This window comes from Myotis brandtii, unplaced genomic scaffold, assembly GCF_000412655.1.
Source record: "Myotis brandtii unplaced genomic scaffold, ASM41265v1 scaffold952, whole genome shotgun sequence".
Lineage (NCBI taxonomy): Eukaryota > Metazoa > Chordata > Mammalia > Chiroptera > Vespertilionidae > Myotis > Myotis brandtii.
The window spans coordinates 1,299,059-1,319,651 of record NW_005371930.1 but is presented as its reverse complement, the minus strand read 5'-3'; the positions used below and the strand labels follow the sequence as shown (position 1 = coordinate 1,319,651).

General features: G+C 54.6%; 2 protein-coding genes across 6 annotated transcripts in view; one reads left to right on the top strand and one right to left on the bottom strand.

Annotated features, from left to right (window-relative positions):
- The window catches only part of FAM118A (family with sequence similarity 118, member A), a 22,950-nt gene extending 9,482 nt beyond the window's left edge, over nucleotides 1-13,468 (top strand). The window contains exons 1-9 of one of the 4 annotated variants that reach the window (XM_014533179.1): nucleotides 23-88; nucleotides 203-258; nucleotides 941-1,196; nucleotides 4,414-4,635; nucleotides 7,305-7,433; nucleotides 8,357-8,642; nucleotides 10,044-10,073; nucleotides 10,860-10,937; nucleotides 12,971-13,468. In XM_014533179.1, the coding sequence (XP_014388665.1) occupies nucleotides 212-258; nucleotides 941-1,196; nucleotides 4,414-4,635; nucleotides 7,305-7,433; nucleotides 8,357-8,642; nucleotides 10,044-10,073; nucleotides 10,860-10,937; nucleotides 12,971-12,990 (1,068 nt within the window). In that variant the 5' untranslated portion in view covers nucleotides 23-88; nucleotides 203-211 and the 3' untranslated portion in view covers nucleotides 12,991-13,468. Of the gene's footprint in view, nucleotides 1-13; nucleotides 259-940; nucleotides 1,197-4,413; nucleotides 4,636-7,304; nucleotides 7,434-8,356; nucleotides 8,643-10,043; nucleotides 10,074-10,859; nucleotides 10,938-12,970 lie in introns of those variants that run through there. The other 3 variants (XM_005886019.2, XM_014533180.1, XM_014533178.1) reach the window with 3 other exon arrangements.
- Nucleotides 12,960-20,593, bottom strand: part of SMC1B (structural maintenance of chromosomes 1B) — a 63,944-nt gene continuing 56,310 nt past the window's right edge. The window contains exons 23-25 of one of the 2 annotated variants that reach the window (XM_005886022.2): nucleotides 19,977-20,046; nucleotides 17,410-17,520; nucleotides 12,960-16,156 (exon numbers count right to left, since the gene is read on the bottom strand). In XM_005886022.2, coding sequence (XP_005886084.1) covers nucleotides 16,055-16,156; nucleotides 17,410-17,520; nucleotides 19,977-20,046 — 283 coding nt within the window. In that variant the 3' untranslated portion in view covers nucleotides 12,960-16,054. The remainder of the gene's footprint in view (nucleotides 16,157-17,409; nucleotides 17,521-19,976; nucleotides 20,047-20,593) is intronic. The other variant, XM_014533177.1, reaches the window with a different exon arrangement.

Genomic DNA, 20,593 nt, shown 5'->3' with positions numbered 1-20,593 from the left:
CAGAGGCCGGAGCCGCAGCCCGGGGGAGGGATGGTGGCGCAGGAGCCGCTGACGCGTGTTTTGTGCTGACGCTTCTCAGGTGCCCAGTGTAAGCGAACGCCCAGGACCTCTGCTCTCACCCCCGCCTTCCCTCTTCCCCGCACTAACCACACAGCTTCCATCTGGGAAATGGAAGTCGCTTCTGACTAACTTCTCCCTTTAGGATTCACAGATGGATTCACTGGAAAAGACAACACACAGAAGTGAACAAAAGTCCAGGTAAATCAAGTGAACGCCTCCTGGTGCAGGTTGGTAGCTCTGTCACCGACAGCGGCGAGAGGGAGGGTAGAAGCTGGGTCGGATGGAGTCGCAGGGGCTGTAATCCTCTGCGTCAGCATCAGCAATGCCCCAGGACGTGACCAGGACCTGGTCTCCCAGGAGCAGCAGGGTCAGGGGGCCCCCGGCTCAGACGGCTGTGGCCGCGGAGGGCGGGGGGCAGTCTGCCGTAGACCCAGGTTACGCCAGGTCGGAGGCGCTGCTCTTGCAAAGCGCGGGGATGGGTAAGTGGCAGAAAACCAGCGTTTGCCAGGATTTTATCCGTCACGGGAAGCAGGGATCATTTCGCCGCCGTCATTGTTTCCGAGCTCTTTGCGGCTCCGGAGAATGAAAATGGCGGTGCTTTTTGTTGAGAGGTCACGTCACTTACCTGTGCGCTTAACCCTGGGACTCGATAACAAGGTGCTGCTGTCCCCACGGCCCCTGTGGAACAGGATGGAGCGTGTAGGACAGACAGAGATCACAGCGCTCCTGCTGCAGCAGCGGAGACGGGCAGCGTGCATGTGCGTGTGTGCTTGTGCCAGGCCGACAGGACCCAGCACCTGCACGTCTCCCCAAACGCGCTGTTTCTGTTCGGGTGCCGTCCTTTCACGCGGACTTTCATTCTCTCCCTCCGGTTTTTAAGTAGAAAGTTTTTAAAAAGCCTCATCCAGAAACAGCCGCAGGAACTGCTCCTGGTGATCGGCACGGGCGTCAGCGCGGCCGCGGCCCCCGGCATCCCCGCGCTCTGCTCCTGGCGGAGCTGCCTGGAGGCCGTCATCGAGACCGCGGAGCAGCTGGACGTGCTGCACCCCGGGGACGCGGCCCAGTTCCGCAGGAAGGTGATGAAGGACCGGGACCTGCTGGTCGTTGCCCACGATCTGATCCGGAAGATGTCACCGGTGAGTGCTGCTCAGGTGTCCCGGGGTCGCTTGGTTCTGGGCCAGGTGGTGAGTCCGTAGCCCTCACGTTCAGTTTCTATGAGCCTAGAGCCTACGTGTGTCTTTCTCAGAAGCGTCAGGCTGAGGAGCTGGAAATCTTTCCATCCCTCAGAATCCCGCCTCTAAGCAGTGAAGCTAGGGACAGCCGGGGGCTCCTGAAACAGCCGTGTCCCGTGGAGCCTGCCTGTGGGCTGTCGGGTGTCGTCTGGCTGCGCTGGGTCGAGCCTTGTGGTTTCCTGTCACTCAGTGAGGGGTTGCCTTGAGGTGCGCTTTGGGCCGGGGCTGGCCAGCCGCATCTCTGCCGTGACTGGTTCCTAGAAGCACTTCAAGGTGGGAGCAGTGCTGGCTCGTCTGCAGATGGACGTGACCTGGTGGAGAGAAGCACTTGGTGCTGCAAGAGGTCGTGGCTGAGTGATGCCTGGAGTCGGGGTCGTTGCAGAAGTGGGGGTCACCCTGCACAGGTGTGTGGCAGGTCACCATCACACGGGCCAGGACAGGTTCCTCTCGTCACCCCGGTGTTTACTGGAGAAGCACAGCTGTCGTCTGGGAACTGGGTCAGGAGGAGGAAGGGGAGGAGGAGGAGGACGAGGCCCAGCACAGGAGCAAGTGGGGAAAGTCGGCATCGGGAGCGTTTAGGCTGCTGTGGAAGGAGACCCCCGCCACGGGATTACACTACGTTTCTCACATAGAAACCTGCAGGCAGCCCGACTGCGGGGCCCTGGTCCTTTTCCTGCTGCGCCAACATGGACCACGTCCATTTCCACCATGTTGGCCAGTGTCACGTGGCCACACCCATTTTTCCAGGGTCTGGGCAGCGTTCCCATTGGTGCCTGTGCCGGATGTGGGTGTTCTGTGATGAGGAGCAGCGAGGTCCCAGGACGGGTGGCCCTCCTGCTGCCTTTCTGTGCGTGCAGCTCCGTGGGCCCCAGTGCTGTGCACAGAGCTCAGCAGTGGCACAGAGACTGGCCCGAGAAGCCCAGCGTGGTTCCTCTCTGGTCCTTTAAGGCCAGATGCCGGGCCTGTCGTGGGCAGAAGGGGGAGGGGTCAGTGAACTGAGAGGTGGCAGGGCTGCTGGGCAGACCTGCCCATCCAGGGGAGGGTGTGCACTTGAGGCGAGGCCAGGTGGGCTGCCACTTGTTTAGTCCGGGAGGTGAGCTTCATTCTACTCTTCTCTTTACTTTTGAAAACTTCATAAAAAAGAGTTGTTGCCAGGCGAGTTCTGCAGGCTGAGAGCAGGCGAGGTCGGTGGGGAGCTGGGAGTCAGGGCTGGGATTTGCCAGGGAATTAGTTCCAGCAAAGCCAGGGCAGGGCAGGGCAGGGCAGCGGGGCTGGAAGCTTCTCAAGGTAGTGGTTGTAGTGGTTGTGGGATCTAAGCTGCTCCTGGGAGAAGCCTGGCAGCGAGGGAGGGAGAGACCAGGCCAGGGGGGGCAGGTGCCTGGCTGCAGGTCGGATGGGGTGGACGTCCTGGGAGCTGCCGGGGCTAGAGAGCGGGGCAGGTGGAGGGAGAGGCTGAGCAGAGGTTCTGGAAAGGGTAACGGTGAGGTTTGGGAGGTGGCCGTGGTGGGATGGGACCAGCTCATGGCAGGAGAGAGATGGGGGCGTGCCGAGACCTTGGTGCAGTAGGATCCCTTGGCACAAGCTGAAGGAAGTACAGCGGGGAGGCGACAGTGACCGGGAGCCACCCACACCCTCTGGATCAGGGAGTGGGAGAGCCAGTTTTCAGGTGGGGAAGGCGGTGAGGATGGAGGTGTGGGGTGTACTGAGGGCAGACCCCCCAGGAACAGTGGGAGGGTTTTCAGAATTGGGGTGGGGGTCAGAAAGGGGAGTGCCCAGATGTGCCGTGCCAGCACGGCCAAGGGTGAGCCTGAGGAGAGGCGGTGAAGGATTAAAGAAGAAAACAATACAACTGGGGCTCGGTGGGTCTCCTGTGCTTGGATGAAGACAGAAAAAACCAAGCCTCCAAACCGAGGCTTTATTTTATAGTCAGAGCACACAAAGCAAAACACGGGAAGTGGTCAGCATGTTTACAATGTTCTTGTGCGTTTCACCTTGTTTTGGCAGCACTTCCTGCGCCTCCCACAGCCCATTAGCTACCTGGGAAGGAACTAGGGAGGGCTGTAAGGTTCAGCTTAATTATGCTAAGAGGGCTCTGCCCTCCAAGCTGGGACTTGTTTGTGGCCCTGACTTAGGTCAATCCGAGGCTTGACCCTATAGCCGCTCCCTACACCCGGAGCCACGGGCTAGGTGATGATCTGAGAGTCTTGTGACAGCTGACATCAGCGGGCTCGGAGGGCCGGGACAGGTGAATTCTGAGGGACAGCGGAAGCAGAGGCGATGGAGAGGCAGAGGGTGGGCGAGGGGTTCCGTGCGAATGCACAGCCCGGCTCCATTGCCCGTGCTGCCCTGTGCGGTGGCTGGCGAGGGGCACTCTTCCTGGGAGTGCCTCCTCCTGGCTCCTGCCCCCGCTTAGCTGACCCTTCCCGGCACAGCTCTTCCCAGGAGTCGTTTGTTTCCCTGTCGCCAGTTGCTTACTTCTCCTCCCACACCCATCCCACGGGCTCCACTGCGGCAGCTCTTACCACGGCCACAGCACCTTGGTGCTGCCCCAGGGCCACATGCCTTCTCATCCTGCGGCTCCTCCGCCATGTGTGCCATTGAGACACACCATTCCCTGGACCCCAACGAAGGGAACACCCGTTGTGGCAGCTCTCGGAGGGAAGGTCTTTCCCTTGGTCTTCAAGGCCCCACCTGGTCTGGTGCTGGGTCGCCTCTGACCGCCCCTCACTCCTCCTGCGTGGGGGCTCCTTGCTCACCTTTGGACCCACCTGTGCTACTACCTCGGTGCCTGCGCTTGTTCCCGCCTCTGGGGATACTCTCTCCAGAGGCCCCACTGCCAAATGCCCCTCATCAGAGAGGCCGCCCTGCCTGCGACCCACCTACCCTGTGCCCCAGCAGCAGCTGCCCCTTTCCTCTTCTCGGCATCACTTTCCCCAAAGCACTTAACACTTAGCACTTATCATGTGTTTGTAAACTGTGTGTCCCTCCTCTGGAGTGTAATTACCTGCGAGGTCAGGGTCCCCTTCCTTCTCCCTTCCCTCCCTCGCACCCAGAGTATTGCCGGGTGGGGCTCATGTTGCCGAGACGTGATGTGGTTGTAACTCCGTCCACCTTTCTGTAGCGGACGGGCGACACCAAGCCCAACTTCTTCCAGGACTGCCTGATGGAGATCTTCGACAACCTGGAGCAGCACCTCCAGCACCCGCAGGTGCTGCAGTCCATCCTCAGCCTGATGGACCGGGGCACCATGGTGCTGACCACCAACTACGACAACCTGCTGGAGATCTTCGGGCAGCAGCAGAACAGGCCCATGGAGTCCCTGGACCTGAAGGACAAGACCAAGGTGCAGGCTGAGGGTCCGGGGCGGGAGTGGGCGGGAGGGAAGAGGCTGGGAGTAGGTGTGAGGTCCGGCTTTGCGAGAGCCCCTCAGCTGTCCGCTCCTCCCCACTGTGAGACACGGCCCTCGCTTGGTCTGGACTGTGCGCCAGTCCCTTCGCAGGCAGCTGAGTGCAGGGCTCTGCCCTCCCTCCCGGAGCTGCTCGGGGCCTGCTCTTGTCTTTGCCTTCCGTCCTGCTGACCTGGGGTTTCTCCTCTGCGTTCATTCATTGATTGTAGGAAGTCGCTAAGGAAAGCAGAAGCATGCAGTCCTAGTGCTATGAATTTTGGTTAATTTGTTTTTTAAAAAACGCCACAAAGTGGGATTGCAACATGTAGAAGTTATTACCCTGATCCCCTTCTCCCCCCCAAATACTTTACTGTGAGCATTTTTCTGTCCTTGGCTTTTTAAATTTTTTAAATTATTTTTTTGCCTCTGAGATCATATTTCTTTGGGGCATGATCTTGCCATGTCTGCTGCTCTATATCCTTGGCTCTGGGGGTTCCGCTCAGCGAGTCTGCAGGCGGACGTTTGTAGAATTTAGCTGTAATTTATATGAGGTCGTGGGAGGAGGCGAGCAGTGTTTATCTACTCTGCCATCCTGACCAGAACTCCATTAAGCTGTTTTAAAAAACATGACTTTAAAGGACAGTGTAATTGTAAAACTAAAGTATAATTGTTGCCTTTCCTCTCTTACTATTAGCATATTTTCAGCTGATCAATAATGCTGCAATGAAAATCCTTATACTTCTATGCCTCTCTGTTTATTTCTTTAGCATAAGTCCCTAGAAGAGGTTCAGGGTCAAAGGGTATGACCTTTTTTTGTTAATCCTCACCTGAGGGTATTTTTTATATTGTTTTTCAGAGAGATTGTAAGAGAGGGAGGAATGAGGGTGGGGAGAGACAGAGAAACATCGATATGAGGGAGACCCATCGACTGGTTGCCTCCCCCATGCACCCTGTCCAGGGGGTGGGGAGGGGCCTGCCACCCAGGTATGTACCCTTGGTTGGGACTCAAACCCAAGACCCTTGGGTGCACCGCTGCCACTCTAACCACTGAACACGCTGGCCACGGCAGGGTGTGACTCTGTTAAAGATGGTGATATAAATTAAATGGTTTTCCAGCAAGGCTGCCAGTTTCTAGTCCCACCAGCTCTCTGTGGAGTGTAGGCAGGTCTCGCTTTACTGCGCTTGACACGTTTGCGTTTTTTACCAGTTGAAGGCAGGACCTCCCACCAGCAGAAAGAGGACGGCTTGCTTTATTGTGGCGCTCGCTTTACCGCGGCGCTGTGGAACCAAATCCACAAAATGTCCGAGGGACGCCTGGCTCCCTTTCTCATGTCTTGCCAACACTAGTTTTACTCAAAAACAAAACCCAGTACATTTTACCCACAGGACGGGTGAGCATTTGGCATTTTTGTTTTCCTTTTCACTCAGGTGAAATGTAGCTTCATTGAGTGACTTCTCTTCTGGCAGCCGTGTCCTTTGGTGTGTGCTCACAAGTGTACTAGTCTGACTGGGAGCCAGTATTGCTGCCGTGTTGTCTGGTTCGCTTCATGGGGGACGGCCTGGGTCCCTCCGCGCACAGGAAGCTAGAGGTCGCGACTCAGTCAGGCCTGAGTTGGCTGAGAGTGCGGCTCGCACCCGAGAGCTTCCCTTTGGGAGCCTTTCTCCCCAGCTGGGCCGAGACAGCAGCCGGGCGGCCGGGCACACGGGCCTGGCACAGGCTGTCCACCCCGCGCGGTGCTGCACAGCCTCCCGGTGCCCTTGCCCCCTCTGGACAGACCACCTGCTGCGTCCCAGCCACCTGGTCCCACCGGGAGGCCTGCTCGCTGTGTAAGGGTGTCTCTGGGAGAAATGAGATGGCAGGTGGCGGAGATGTGGCTGCCCATCTGCTTGTTCTGGGTCAGAGCTGTTACTGTCCGTCTGTCTGTCTGGGTTGTCAGCAGCGCCTGCTGCGGAGAAAGCCCCGGCATGAGCTGGAACGTACACGCGCGCATCTGTTAAGGACCGTTGTTCTGAGCCTTGGACGGACATCACGTAGGGCTCTGCTAGTCGTTTTCCCGTACGCTTCTCTCTGGTGGGAACATCAGAGGCCCAGCAGCACCTGAAGTGTCCCAGGGAACAGGGAAGCGAGGTCCTCCCGCCCCCGGTCCCGGTCAGTCTCAGCGGCCGCTGTGATCGCCGGTGTGGAGGGTGTTTTCCACCCGTCTCTGCCTCCAGAGCCTTTCTGATGCGACGGGACAGGAGTGACTAGCGCCAGCAGCGGAGTTACTCTAGGCCTTAAAGGTATAAGCCAGTGGTTGGCAAACAGCGGCTTGCGAGCCACATGCGGCTCTTTGGCCCCTTGAGTGTGGCTCTTCACAAAATACTGACTTCTGTGCATGGGACACGAAGTTTTAATTGCACTGTACGTGCGCGCCCGCACGTGGCATTTTGTGGAAGAGCCACACTCAAGGGGCCAAAGAGCCGCATGTGGCTCACGAGCCGCAGTTTGCCGACCACTGGTATAAGCAGTGCAGACACCTCATTCTTTCCAAGTAGGTGTGAAAGACCACGAATCCCGGTTAGGGGTTTCCCTCACGCTGTTTCCAGTGACACCAACTTCCTCCCTCTGTTGCTCCGATGTCTGGCAGGTCCTCCAGTGGGCACGAGGGCACATCAAGTACGGAGTGCTCCACATCCACGGCCTCTACACGGACCCCTGTGGGATGGTCCTGGACCCCTCGGGATACAAGGACGTCACACAAGACCCGGAAGTGATGGTACGGCCCCTGGGACTCTGCTGGCAGCCGCCTGGTTTCCAGACCTCCAGGCAGTCCTGCCCTTCGGGACCTCAGGGCTGCAGGGATGGGCCTGCCTCCCGCCCTGCGCGGTCCAGGGCCTGGGCATGCCATGCGCACAGGTGCTCAGAGGGCGCTTGGTGAGGGCTCCTTACAGCGGGTCCATCCTGACTCCTCGCCCCCAGCTGTCCTGCGCCGGCTCAGGGATGCAGTTGAATTTCTTCCGATTGATGTGCAGACCCGCAGGGTCTGTGATGCTGTTCTCTGGCCACTGCTCTCTCTGTCCATCTGCTCCTCCCTCCCTCCCTCTCTCCCTTTCTTCCTTTCATTTAAATATATTTTTATTGATTTCAGAGAGGAAGGGAGAGGGAGAGATAGAAACATCAATGAGAGAGAAGCATTGATCGGCCGCCTCCTACACATCCCACACTGGGATCGGGCCCCACTGCAGGCCCGAGTGACTCCACACAGTCCTTCTTTCCCTGTGCCCACTCCCCTGGGTCGCTGTCACTGGTCCCTCCTCAGCATTGCTGCCCTCACTCCCCAAACCCTATTGCCCTGATGCCAGCCTCCTGTCCCCCCAAAGTTTGTCTATGATCCACTGAGACACGTTAATTCCCGGGTGTGGCATGTGCAGTTCTGAACGGCAACATTTCATGTCCTTATTTTGTGTTTTAAAATTGTACACGATTTTAGAAAATTTGCATTGAGTGGGCACTCAGCTCAGAATCGGTGGGCAGGGTGGGCTGCAGGCTGTGCTGACTTCGGTTCATGTAACCTGGACATTGCCTGGGGCCTGGAGACAGGGCTGCCTCTGCCCGTTCCTCAGTGGCCCTGGGGAAGGCAGTTGTGGGCCGGGTCCTGCTGAGCGCCAGCCGAGCGGCTCATGCCCCGTTGTCTCCCAGGAGGTGTTCCAGAGCCTGTACCGCACCAGGTCCTTCCTGTTCGTGGGCTGCGGGGAGACCCTGCGCGACCAGATCTTCCAGGCGCTCTTCCTGTACTCGGTGCCCAACAAGGTGGACCTGGAGCACTACATGGTGGTGCTCAAGGAGAGCGAGGACCACTTCTTCAAGCACCAGGCCGACATGCTGCTGCACGGCATCAAGGTCGTGTCCTACGGGGCCTGCTTCGACCACTTCCCGGGGTACGTGCAGGACCTGGCCACGCAGATCTGCCGGCAGCGGAGCCCAGGTACGCAGCCTTCACTCTCCGCGTAAAACCACAGGCCTACCAGCGTTTCCTTTTTTTTTTTTTAGATATAATCTACACACCACAAAATAAAACGGAGATGTTTTTTGAGCTCTTATTTTACATACCATTAATTCACCAGTTTTTAGTTATTTCCCAAACTGTCCCCGTGTACTTTAATCATGGAGGACCGGGTGACAGTGTAGTCTGCGGAGCCGACAGCTGTGCGTGGAGCCGCACACACCGGCTCAGGTGCAGAGGCCACGCTTCAAGGAGCTGTCCGGGACGGAAAGCACGTCCGGCAGATGCACGCCTGTCCTTCACAGAACGGCGGGCAGAGGGCGCCCAGGACGACGGCTTCATTCAGATCACGCCTTTCCGAGCTCGTTGACTGCCTCTCCTTGGCCCTTCTCCTGGGAGGTGCTCACCTGCCGGGAGTGACGAGGTTGCAGAGCGACTCCTACCTTGGTCAGCTCGACACAGGGCAGCCGCCGGCTTGGAGTCTTATAAATCATGGATGACGCGACTGGAAGAGTCTGTACTGGCTGTCGTTGAAGAGTAACAGGAAACGCAGGCCCCACACGGCCTGGGCGCAGCACGGGGACGGTGGCAGACGGGACCCGCTGGGAGGACTAGAGTCGCCGAGACCATGGCGCCGTCCCGCCCGAGTTTCCCCACCAGCCTTTCTGTAAATAGCAGAGTGGGCCGCTTGAGGGCGGTGCCGTTGTGCCCTGAGTCGAGCTGACCGACGGAAGAGCCAGTTTCTCACCGAGGAGCAGGGAGCTGCGCTGTGGCCCGTGGCTGTGAAGTTCACGTTTGTGACCCTATTCCCGTTTACTCAGGGTCCCCAGTGCGGCCAGCAGCTGATCATAGGTGTGGGCCGAGCTCAGGAGTGAACTGTGCCTGGCTGCGCCCAGGTGTTTTGAAGCTGGGATGGGGTCCTGGACTCAGCAGGGGGAACCGTCCCCTCCGGTGCCCCTGAGCAGGCTCTGATGGCTCTGGAGAGGGATGGCGTTCTCGCCACCTCTGCCCCTGACCGCCACCTCTCGCCTCCGCACGCACGGGCCCCGGGCCCCGGGCACCAGGACCTGATGTGAGCCTGCATGCGCTCGGCTCCCGGAGCGCCGGGGGCCTTGCAGTCTGTGCCTCAGGGACATGTGTACTTGCGTTGTGAGGTGCCTCTCCTGGCTGGGGAGGGTGGCACACGGTGAGGACAGAAACTGACAGCGGTGCCACCCCTGCCCCCTGCAGGGCCGGGGCTTCATGTGTGGCCCCTGGGAGGTGGAGAGCAAGGACCCTAACCAGCCTGGGGCTGACGGTGGTCACGCTGGGCAGCAGCCTCACCGTCCCTGCAGCTGGAGGGGCGTAGGTGGCTCCGTCTCTGACTGTTTTCCTTTCTTCCAGATGCCGACCGAGTGGACAGCACCACGCTGGGTAAGGCGCATCTGGGATTTCATCCGCCTGGTTTTGCCTGCACGTTCCATTGTCTTCCTGCCGCTATTTGTAAATCATAGACAGGTCCTCACATTAAACACGGGCCTGAAAGGACAGTAGTGCCAGGCCAGGCCTGCCACGGGGAAGGGGCGACAGCGCCCCCCTCCGCCGGGAGCACAGTGTAGTGGAACACGGCCCGAGGACACTCCTGTCCCCCAGCCGGGCTCAGGGCATCAGCTGAGGGGTGGTCATGGCCCGTCCCCTTCAGAAGTTTAACTGCAAAGGTTCTAAGCTTTCGTAGGAAATGTTCTTTTTAACGTGTTTGAAATGCAAATGCTCTTTCTGCTGCTCCACTCTGCCTGCCTCTGTCTATACACGAGGTGGCCACGTGAGCTCGGCTGCCCGCGGCCTCCTGGGGTGAGTGGGGCTCTGGCCTGCACGCTGGGCAGTTTGTGGGTCAGAAGAGGCTCAGCTGGGAGCGGGCCTCCATGTGCAGCCCCCGCCTCCCTACCGCTGGGCTCAGCGGCCCAGACACGGATCTTGCGAGTGGTGGGCTCAGTTCAGGAATGAAAGCGGTTCGGGATCCCAGCAGCTCAGGAGCGACATCAGGGACATCTGTGCTCAGCTTCCTGCTCCCCTGTGTCTGTGCGGGACACGGCTGTGTTGCTGTCTCCCTTCCACGGCCTCCAGCGCCGCCTCCTGAAAAAGCAGGAGCCCCTTAGAGCCCCTGGCTGAGCGGGGTGCGGCCTCGGTGGCAGCAGCTTTCTAACGAGCGTCTCCTCGCAGGGAGCGGGTGCCAGGACTGCGCCAAGAGGAAGCTGGAGGAGAACGGAATTGAAGCTTCTAAGCAGCTCCGGCCCTCAGGTACCCAGGCTTCCAGGGGGCCTGCCTGTGGGTGGGGCTGGCGCTGCCGCTCACTGCCCTTGTCCAGGAGGAGGGAGGAGAGATGCGTGTCACTCCAACTGCCCGAGGGACCCACTCCAGACACTTGTGTTCATTTACATTAACGTGTTGCTGAAAAAACACGTAGAGAACATGTGAGGTCAGCAGTGAATTTTCACAAGGTGAATACACCCACGTATCCCATCTGGTTTCAGATGCAGAGCAGTGTTGAGAAATTTTTTTTTTCAGTCACCCCACCACCACCCAAGAGTGACTGCTGTCTTAGGCGCCCAGGTTTCCTGTCGAAGAGGGTCTGGTGCAACCCCGTTCCCAGTGCTCTGTGGGCGGCCTGTCTGGGCACTTGGTGTTGAATTCCATGAGGGTGTTTTTGTGGATTCTTCTGTATGCCGTGCTCCATTTCCCCGTCTCCATTCTGGAACAATCTGTGGCTTCCTTGGTTATGCCCGTCTTCTTCCCCCTCTTGGATTCACACTGCTGTCCACTGCTGATTTCTACTGTCCACTCCTGTAACGTCTTTGTTTTCATTTTCTGTCTCCATTTTTCAAAAATCTTTCTGCGAGATTTCCAGTTACCTTCGCCTCTGGGTTCAGTGATTCTGACAGCGTGGTGGCTAGTTTCCAGGCGCTCTTGTGTTCTGAGTTGTTCTGCCTCAGCATCTGTTAGTTAGGACTGTGATGCCGTCTCAGGTCTCTAAGAAAGCAGAGGCTTCCCTCGGTACCTGACTCGCTCCATCTCTGAAAACCCCATTGGTGGGGCGGGTTTTCAGGTAACAGTTTATTTCTTATTACTTTATAGGAATTTCAGTAAAACACTCTAAACACCACACAGTAACCCACAGGAACTTCTGGAGCTCCACAGCATGTGCCCCGTCAGTTGCCTATTTATTTCACATTTAAACTCCCCCCTGGGTATGTCTGAGCCACACTGTGACACTGCATTTCCTTTTACGCCACAGGGACCACGTACTGTTGAATAGTCTGTTGTAGATGTAAAGGCTCATAATGATGCAAATGACACTCAACAAGCACGGCAGTTGTTGATATTGGCTGCTTGCAGGGTGGGTGGTGGCCCGAGGTAGGACTGGTGGCTGAAGAGTGGACAGTCTTCTGTCCCTCGGGGGGTGGAGAAGAGCGGGCGCTGGGGACCTCGTGGAGGACAGTAGTGGTACACATTCAGGGCACTTAGTAGAATGTCACTGTGCGGCCGCTAGAGGGAGCGTTCCTCCGTGATAGCATTTTGGATAAATTCTTTGCGGTCTTATGGGTTGTGAATTCAGCTCGTGGAGACTGAATAAAATCAAACAAGACTAGTGTCTTCGAGTTGTGTCCTTGTGGCCAGTGTTCCTTTCCTGCGGCGTCTTCAGGGTCACAGATGTTTGAGAGGCCGGCCCAGTGGTGGTCTCGCTGGACCGTGGGTTTCTGCTGCTGCTGTGAACACACAGCCTTTCTCGCATGGGGGGCACTCGGAGCGGGGTGCTGCAGGCGCAGGCTTTCTGCTGGTGGACAGGGTGTGAGCCAGCAGCGTCCACAGCCTGCTTCTCCCAGCAGCTTCTGCCCGGCAGGCCTTGGTCTCTTTCTCGCAGGAAGCTGGCCTGTCCTGCGTGTGGGTGAGGCCCAGGTTCATCTTTGCGCTGCGGGCCGTCCTGCGCAGGCGGGAGAGCTGAGGGGGAGCTGCGGGCTCCCCCTGCCACGGCCGCCTCCGTCTGCACTTGACCAGGCGCCATCACATGTGCTGACACCGCCTCTGCCCCTACGAAGGGAGGAGCACCCACGTTCGCGGGCGGTTTCCACGGCTCTTACAGAGCCCAGTGCGCCGGGGGGTGCTTCCAGCACAAAGCCATTTCTGGACAGTGGCTACTGTTCCCAGCATGGAGGCGTTTTCCGAGTCTTCAGCACATGAGAAAAACTGAAAGTTTTCTGGAATAGAAATCCTATGGCAAATACTTTTTCGAGCTGAACCTCACATCTTGTATTCCTTTCTTTCTGTTTAAACAGACGATGCTGGCGCATCTTGAAATCTTTAAAACCGACAAACCTGCAACTTGAAAACCAGCCTCTGTGACCACAGTGCCGTAGCGGACGATGAGGAATGTTCGAGGACTCACACGACCTCTCACTTCTAACCGCCATGTACCCCACGGGAGCCCTGTGGGGTGTGGCCGCGGAGGCGGGGGGACAGTCCCACTGTGTGTCTAACTGCTCGGGGTGAAGCGCACACCTCAGGTATCCTCCGTGAGGACTGGCGGACAACTACCTCAGGGCCTGACGGCGGGAAGGGAGGGGCCTGGTGCTCCGGGCTCCCCAACACGCCCGTGGTCAGGTGGGCTTTTTAATAAAGGGGACAGTGGAGACTACAAGCAACAGTAGTTGCCAAAGAGAAAAGAAACTAGACTCTTAAATTTTATAATTTTTATGCGGAAACATGTTACCATAGAAAAAACTTTTAAGGTATGTTTGTTACGTTGTTAAGTAAAGAACATTCGAGGTGTTGAATCTGCCAGTGAGAGTGATACGTCTTTTAAAAGAATGTCTGGATCAGTAGGGCTTCTTTGGAATTGTAGTAACTTAGTTCCAAAGAATGGCCGGTCCGTCCCTGAGGCGTTAGAGCATCCTCACGAAGAACCAGAGGCCTCTTCTTTTTTATAGAGAGGGAGGGAGGCAGGGAGAAGCATCGATTGGTTGCCTTCCGTTAGTACGTTTAATAGGGATTAACCCTCAACCTTCTGCACAGGATGGTGCTCTAACTCACTGAGCCGCCGGCCAGGGCAGAGTGCCTTTCCAGTGGTGCAGTGCAGGGCGGTGCAAGTCCGCCTTGAGGCTGTTAACTGAGAAGTTACAAGTGGAGCAGAGCAGGTTTTAAACTTGCAGTTAGAGTATCCCAAGCTTTCCAAGTCTCTCACCTCCCAGCGTTCTCTGCCATGGCACGTGACGGGGCACAGCGTGAGGCAGGCAGGCCTGGGGAAGGGGCTGCCACACCCGTGTCTTGCTTCCCCGCTGTCAGGTGCTCAGCTGCCGGCAGTGCTGGGGCAGAGGGCGCAGAGGGTGTGGTGGGTGGTTGCTCTGTGACTGTGGCAAAGGCCCTGCTCAGTCTGCTTTAGAGGCTGCCTACTTTGATGTGACACTTCTTGCCAAGCACGATGACACTCCCCACTGATGGCGCTGGAGCTCCCACAGGCACAAAGAACTAGAAATGTTAGGTTGGGACGTGTAGGCAGAGATGAGCTGGACCTGCTAAGACCTTTGTCTGCTTTCGAAAGCATGAAAAACAAATCCTTTATGCTACTCTGGTCATAAAACTTTCACTTCAACTCTGTGTGCTCAACTTTTCTCCAGTTATGACAAGGCTTGTTTTAATTTATTCAATGAGGATTTTTACCATGAGTTGCCACTCAGCTGTGAAATCAAGTGATTACTTGAATGTGTTTAATGTTTGAAAAGCAAACATTAGACATTGTTTTTTTAAAGACTCACAAAAGTGCGATCAGGGATGGATGTGTCTGAAGGTTGGGCAGACACGGGAGAGTGACGTGGAAGGAGGGAAGCCTGGAAAAGTGAGGCAGGGCCCCGCTCAGGACCAGCTCCGAGTGCCACTCCGAGTGCCATGCCGGGGCGGAGGCCTTGCCGTGAGGAGTGAGCCTGTCTGTAGTCAGTTCTGCCATAACACTTGTGTAAAATGCAGACTTAAAGCAACATGACTGATGAATGAGGAACAGTTTGCACGCACCTGCTTTGCGTATGTAAGGCTCTGTCCGTGGGAACCTAGGTCAACTACCCTTCCACCACTGGACCCGGCGATGCCCACTACACAAGCCGACTTCTGGGCATTTTCAAGATAAAGTGCCATGTGTGCTACAATATTTGTGTGGTTCTTAACCATGTAATGTGTGTAAACTAGCTGTTAGCAGGTTCCTATTTTGTTTTTGGAGTGTGGTGTTCCAACCCGTTTCCTGTTGCGTGGTGGTTTGCATAGAAGGTGGTTTCAGGAACGCGAGGATGCTGCCTGAGGACCTGCTGCCTGAGTCCAAGTTATGAGAACGGGCAGCCCAGGAAGAGGAAGGGGCCACAGCTCTGATGGCACTGAAGGGACATGACAGTGTTCAGCTGATGTCTTTCAAGGCAGGAAAGTCGGAGATTGAGGTGCTATTGCCGGCACTGAAAGAAGGAACACAGGGAGACCGAGTGGTCTCTGTTCTCCAGTTCACAGAGGAGCTGTGAGCAGGGAGCAAGGCTGTGACTTCACGTCTGGCACAGTGCGTCCTGTTTATATGCGACGTGAGTGTAGTTTGAAAGCGAGTCCGCTACTTCAGGAGCTACCCCTTGGTGGCACCTGGGCCCCATGCAGTGTCCACTAGCAGCGGCACCTCCGAATGTTCTATCTGTCCTGAGAGGGAAGTAAAGTCCTGCTGACTTTCTTTCCCACCTGGAACAGTGCACTGACATGGCAAAGTCCGTTGTTACTTGGGAAAGTCTATTCATTTCCTTCTGAACAGAAATTACACTTAGAAAATGCAGATTGCATTAAGTGGACATAATTCAGTTTCACCTTAAAATTTTTGTTTATAAAACTGTAAATTGGAAACATTTGAAATTAGAGTATTTTTATTGATATTTTCATACATCAGTTCCTCTGAAATAATTTCTCAAAAACCAGGTTCAACACCCTATAACTAGGATATTCAGAAACCAAGACTATCCTTTAAATGTTCCTTAAATGGACAAGGCAAGACCAGAGTGAAGAGGATGTAGAATTCAAAATTTTTCTGGCGGGGCTTCAAAATGGAACTTGAAACTATGGTAACAAAATTGTACCTTTTTTTTTTTTTTTTAAATCGTTCAAAGCTAACTCTTCCAGGAAACTCCCTACGGGAGCGGGCGGGGCCTAAACACTCCTAACGGAAGTGAGCAGCAGCTCCTTTGCTGGTAACGGTTCAGCTTTCTCAGATGGCACTCAGGCTGGCTGGCTCCAGAAGTTGGTTACTCAACAGTTTGAACACTAGAGTGAGAACTGAACAGTGATGACCTGACCACAGCTAACTCATCCGCTCTGAGAGCCGGCAGCTGCGCCGGGCCACTCGGACCCTAGCGGGACTCTCGCTGTCTCCTGCTGCCTTCTTCGCCTTCAGTGTCTGGATACTGAGAAAGATCTAAAGTCAGAACTCGGCTGAACATGTAGTCATCGTGCTGAAATGGAGAGCAGACAGCTAAGTTAGTCCTTCTGCGAAGGAAAAGGTGCTATTAAGCCTAAAACAAGAGCCAGTAGTGAAACTTGACTTGCATTTGAAAGGAAACGTATGGTATGGACACCTCAGAAGATTATCAATGGCTTGCATTTACATCAGCTTTATTAGCTCATTTCTGTATTACCTGGACAGGGTATCAGGATGTGCCACGCCAAAATATGGCTCTGGCATATGGACTGTTGGAGCTACTGAGATGCAGGAAAAGCTCTAAACACTGGCCACAAGTCCTGCTTTTCTAAAGTCACACCTTCCTGCCGAAACCGGTTTGGCTCAGTGGATAGAGCGTCGGCCTGCGGACTGAAGGGCCCCGGGCACTGGCCACAAGTCCTGCTTTTCTAAAGTCACACCTTCCCTACTCTAACGACTGCTGTCAACGAAAGGCACCTATGTGATCTGCAGAGCAAACCTGGCTTGTTCACCATGCTTTCCTGGTCACCTTCCACCTCTGCTCCCCCTCCCCCCGCTCCTTTCCTCTCTTCAGCCTAAGACTGGAGAGGAGCCCAAGTTCTAGCCACCCCTTTGGGTTACTCAGCCATGATGCTCCTGCTTGCTTTTCTGTCTTGCCAGTCTGATTTACAGGCCCAGCCAGAGCCGCTAAAGTGGGCAGACTGTTTAGATTGTTTTCCTCCCTTACCCCGTGTGAGAATTTTCATTTCTCTACTGCAGCATATCTCCAGTGGTCCCCTAACAATTTGTAGGCACAGGAAGGGAAATTTTTATCTTAGCAACTCATTGTCCAAAAATGGAATGATCAGAAATCCTCCATTACCTCGAGTATTTTGAATAGCTTAAGAAAGATTTGTTCACTTCTAAAAGTTACTATACAACTTGGAACTTTCAGTCAATTTCTTTGTTTTTCCCTCTGGTATTTTTGGAAGATAAATGGTTCCTTATTAGTTCTACCACAATGATATTTGCTTTTGCCTAAAACATTCAAACATTACAGAAATAGGAATACAATATTACAGCTTACTTTGTGTAAATATGCTCTTATTTTATAAAGAAAATTCTGTAATTTTCAATTTGCCTTTTCAGATCTTAAATCTCTTTGTACTGTCACAGAAAAATACCTGAATAGTTACTTTTAATCTTATTTAATTAAAAAATAATGTAAGCCTGTATTTATCACTGCAGAAACCCAGCAGCATCTCCAAGTCTCCAGGAAGAAAGGATGGGAAGGGTGCTCATCTTTACCTCTGGGTAGATGCCGATCAGGGCGTCAGCCTTGGCATAGAACTCCTCCTTGAGGGAGATGATTATCATCTGAAACTGTTCTTGAGTCTGCTCTTTGATGTAACTTGCTACCTGGGAGGAAGGAAAAAGCACACACTTCACCAGCAAGGAAGGCTCGTTTCTGGGCCCGGGGACAGTGATCCTGCGGGCTGTTTGCCCGTTTAGGTGACAGAACTTACTGCCTCCCTGGTAATTTGGTAAACCCACTCCAACCACAGAAATAGCTCAGAGTCTAAAATAAGAGGTTAGGAAAGATACCTCTAAATCTATGATCTAAAACTTTAAGAATATTTTTAAGGATAAAATTCTACCTTATCTACAATATGGTATAAATAAAGCCTTTATTAACAGTATAAGAACTACCACTCAGATATTTTATGAGGGTGAAGAAGGGCTGGTATTTAAACTTCCAACTTCCTATTTTGCCAACTCAAAGCCTGAAAGAGGGAAACCATGGCAATGACGTATTCATGACCCAGTCATGTGGGGGGGAGGTGGCTTCTTCAGGACGGTCAGTGCCCAGGACCGAGCAGAACAGAATAGTCTGCACAGAAATGGGTCTTAGTGAGCACCTGCTCAGAGCCTGGAGGGTGGTGACCTAGGACCCAAGCCACAGCTCACTGAGACGCTTCCAGCTCCCGCTCTCCCTGCCTGGAGGGGGCTTCTCCGTGTGCCCTGGTCCTGGCTGCACCCGCGATGCTAAGGACGATACTAAGGACGCAGCGCTGGAGGCAGGAATGGCGAGCTTCAGGGAGGAGTGAGTCAGGGAGCTGAACCCTGAGGAGGGAAACTGCTTTTGACTCAGAAGGAACTCCAGCTTGAGGGGCACAGTAGTCATCCCGATGCAGGACTGAGTCCCAGGATACTGACCGGACGGAAGAGGAGGGAGGATGCAAAGACGCAGGGCGTGCGTTTTGCCTGCAGAGTTGCCTGGGTAAGGGTTGGGCAACATGATCACAAGCAGCGGTGGAGCTGCTGCTTAGCTGTTCATACTACAAAACTGCCCCGAGTGCACAGTGGGGTGCCAGGAGCGCACACCCTTAAGGGAAACTGGGAGCAAAGAGGCTTTTAATACACAGGACAGGTGATGACAGGTCTTATCTTATGTTAGACCTAGTACCAGGGGATACCATGAATACATCTGAATTTTGCAATAAGATACGGACACCCTAAATGCCACTGAAGATGCAGCCTACCGAAATAAGATGTCCCCTCACCCCCCGTAACAGAAGAGGGGACACAAAGTGCCCAAATGCATCAAAGGGGCGATTTCTCCCAAATGAGGCGGGCCCGGAGTCCAGGCAGCTGATGCGGACTGGTTGGCATTCAAGGTGTTCTCTGTTCCTAGCATTCTTCTCTCCGACAGTCTGGCAGGGCACAGCATGTGGCTCTTGCCTGTCCCCCACAAGGTCCAGGGACCAGTGTGTGGGTCTGAAGTTGTGCTGTTCTATGTCCACTGTGACATGTCCAGGGAGCAGGCTCCCAGAGAGGTGGGTTAGACGAGTGCCCCTTGGGAATGCTGAGAGGCACCTTCATGCCACTCGAAGGTGCCTCAGACTGCAGCTCCTGGAAGTCCTCACTCCCAAGCCTTCCAGAGAGAGTCGGAAGAGAAGTCGGGGAGGTCAGCTTCAGAGACTCAGAACCTCAGTGGCACCCCAAGATCAGATACATCTCTCAAAGGTGGACTCTTTAACCAAGCTCACAGGACTAAGATGTAAACCAGGACGCCAGTTTACAAATGAATAATGAGAAACACATCGGTCGGCAGGACCAGGGCAGCCTCCTGGTCAATCAGCAGCTGTGAATGCAAAGCCCAGCCGCTTCTGGAGGACGGACGCGCCTGGAAGGAGAAGCGGGAGTCTCGTCATCCATCCTCAGAAGTGGGTTTTCTCTGCAGGAAGGAGTCTGTGGGCCAGAGGGACCCCTCCCCTGGGGAGTGATGGGTCCTGCCAGTATTTGCCTCTGTCCTTTGGCCATGCGTCCATGGTTGACCCACTCTCATGTCAAGAAGTGTGGCCTGAGAGCCTCTCCAGGTGGCTGTGTGTCTATGCACTGATCGTCAAGGCTGACCTGAGACTGGACTCTCAAGAGCTAGCTGTTTCCTTAGTTCCCTCGTTGTCTTAAATACTGAAAACATGATCCCGCACAAGTGCAGCCACTGGATAAATGTTAATAAGTATAAGGGGAGGGGGTACAGTTTTGAACTTCAATTCTGACATTTTAGTTAGAGATGTTAGTTTTGGACTTTATTAAACTGATTTGGTCCTGTTTGCCACGGGGCCTATTAGTGACCCTAAGGTCCCAACCTCTAGATCAGGAGAGGCCCGCACCGCAATCTTCCCTCAACTCCATGCAGATTCCCCAACTCTGAGGCTCCCCTAAATCTTGAATGGATCCCCCTGAGCCATGTTGCTTGTAGATATTGAATTTAGATTTGATTTTTAACCAACAGTTATCGAACAATTTTTGCTCAGGGTACACTGAATTCCAGGCGTCCTGTTGGAAATTAAATGCAGAAAGAAACTTACTTTGCCGATGTTCGTATTGTCCAGGGCTGCATCCACTTCATCCAGAACAAAGAATGGAGCAGGCCGGAAACTGGAAGAAATGAGAGATTACCACTTCCCATTTGTTTTACAAAGACTCAGAGGAGAGGATTAACCAGATGCAGATACATCCTCTTGGATGCTGGAGTCTAGGTCACCAATGAGCTGTACATTGCTAAATCCAATGACCAATTCTCAGTCCGTGTTCCAAGTGTCCTTTGCAGGTAGTACCTGGGGTGGTGCTCCCGCCTGTTCCTCTGATGTCAAGGGTGACAGGGTCTCTCCCTCCCCCCTTACTCACTGCTCCTTCCCAGTCTGGTCTGCGAACTCCTAGTCTCTCTATTGAACACTGCTGGTGCCGGTGCCCATTGGGGCTCAGTGCTCAGAGCGCTCCTCTATCTAATTACCTCCCTGGGTGGTTTCACTTGATCCCAAGGTTGTAAGTGACTCCAAGTGTGGATGGCTCCCACACTTCTGAGAGTTCTGATCTCCTGAACCAGTGGTTCTCAACCTTGGCTGCACATTAGAGTCACCTGGGAATCTTTTTCAAATCCTGATTTCTGGGCCTCATCCTCCGGAAATTCTGTTTCTTTGTTACT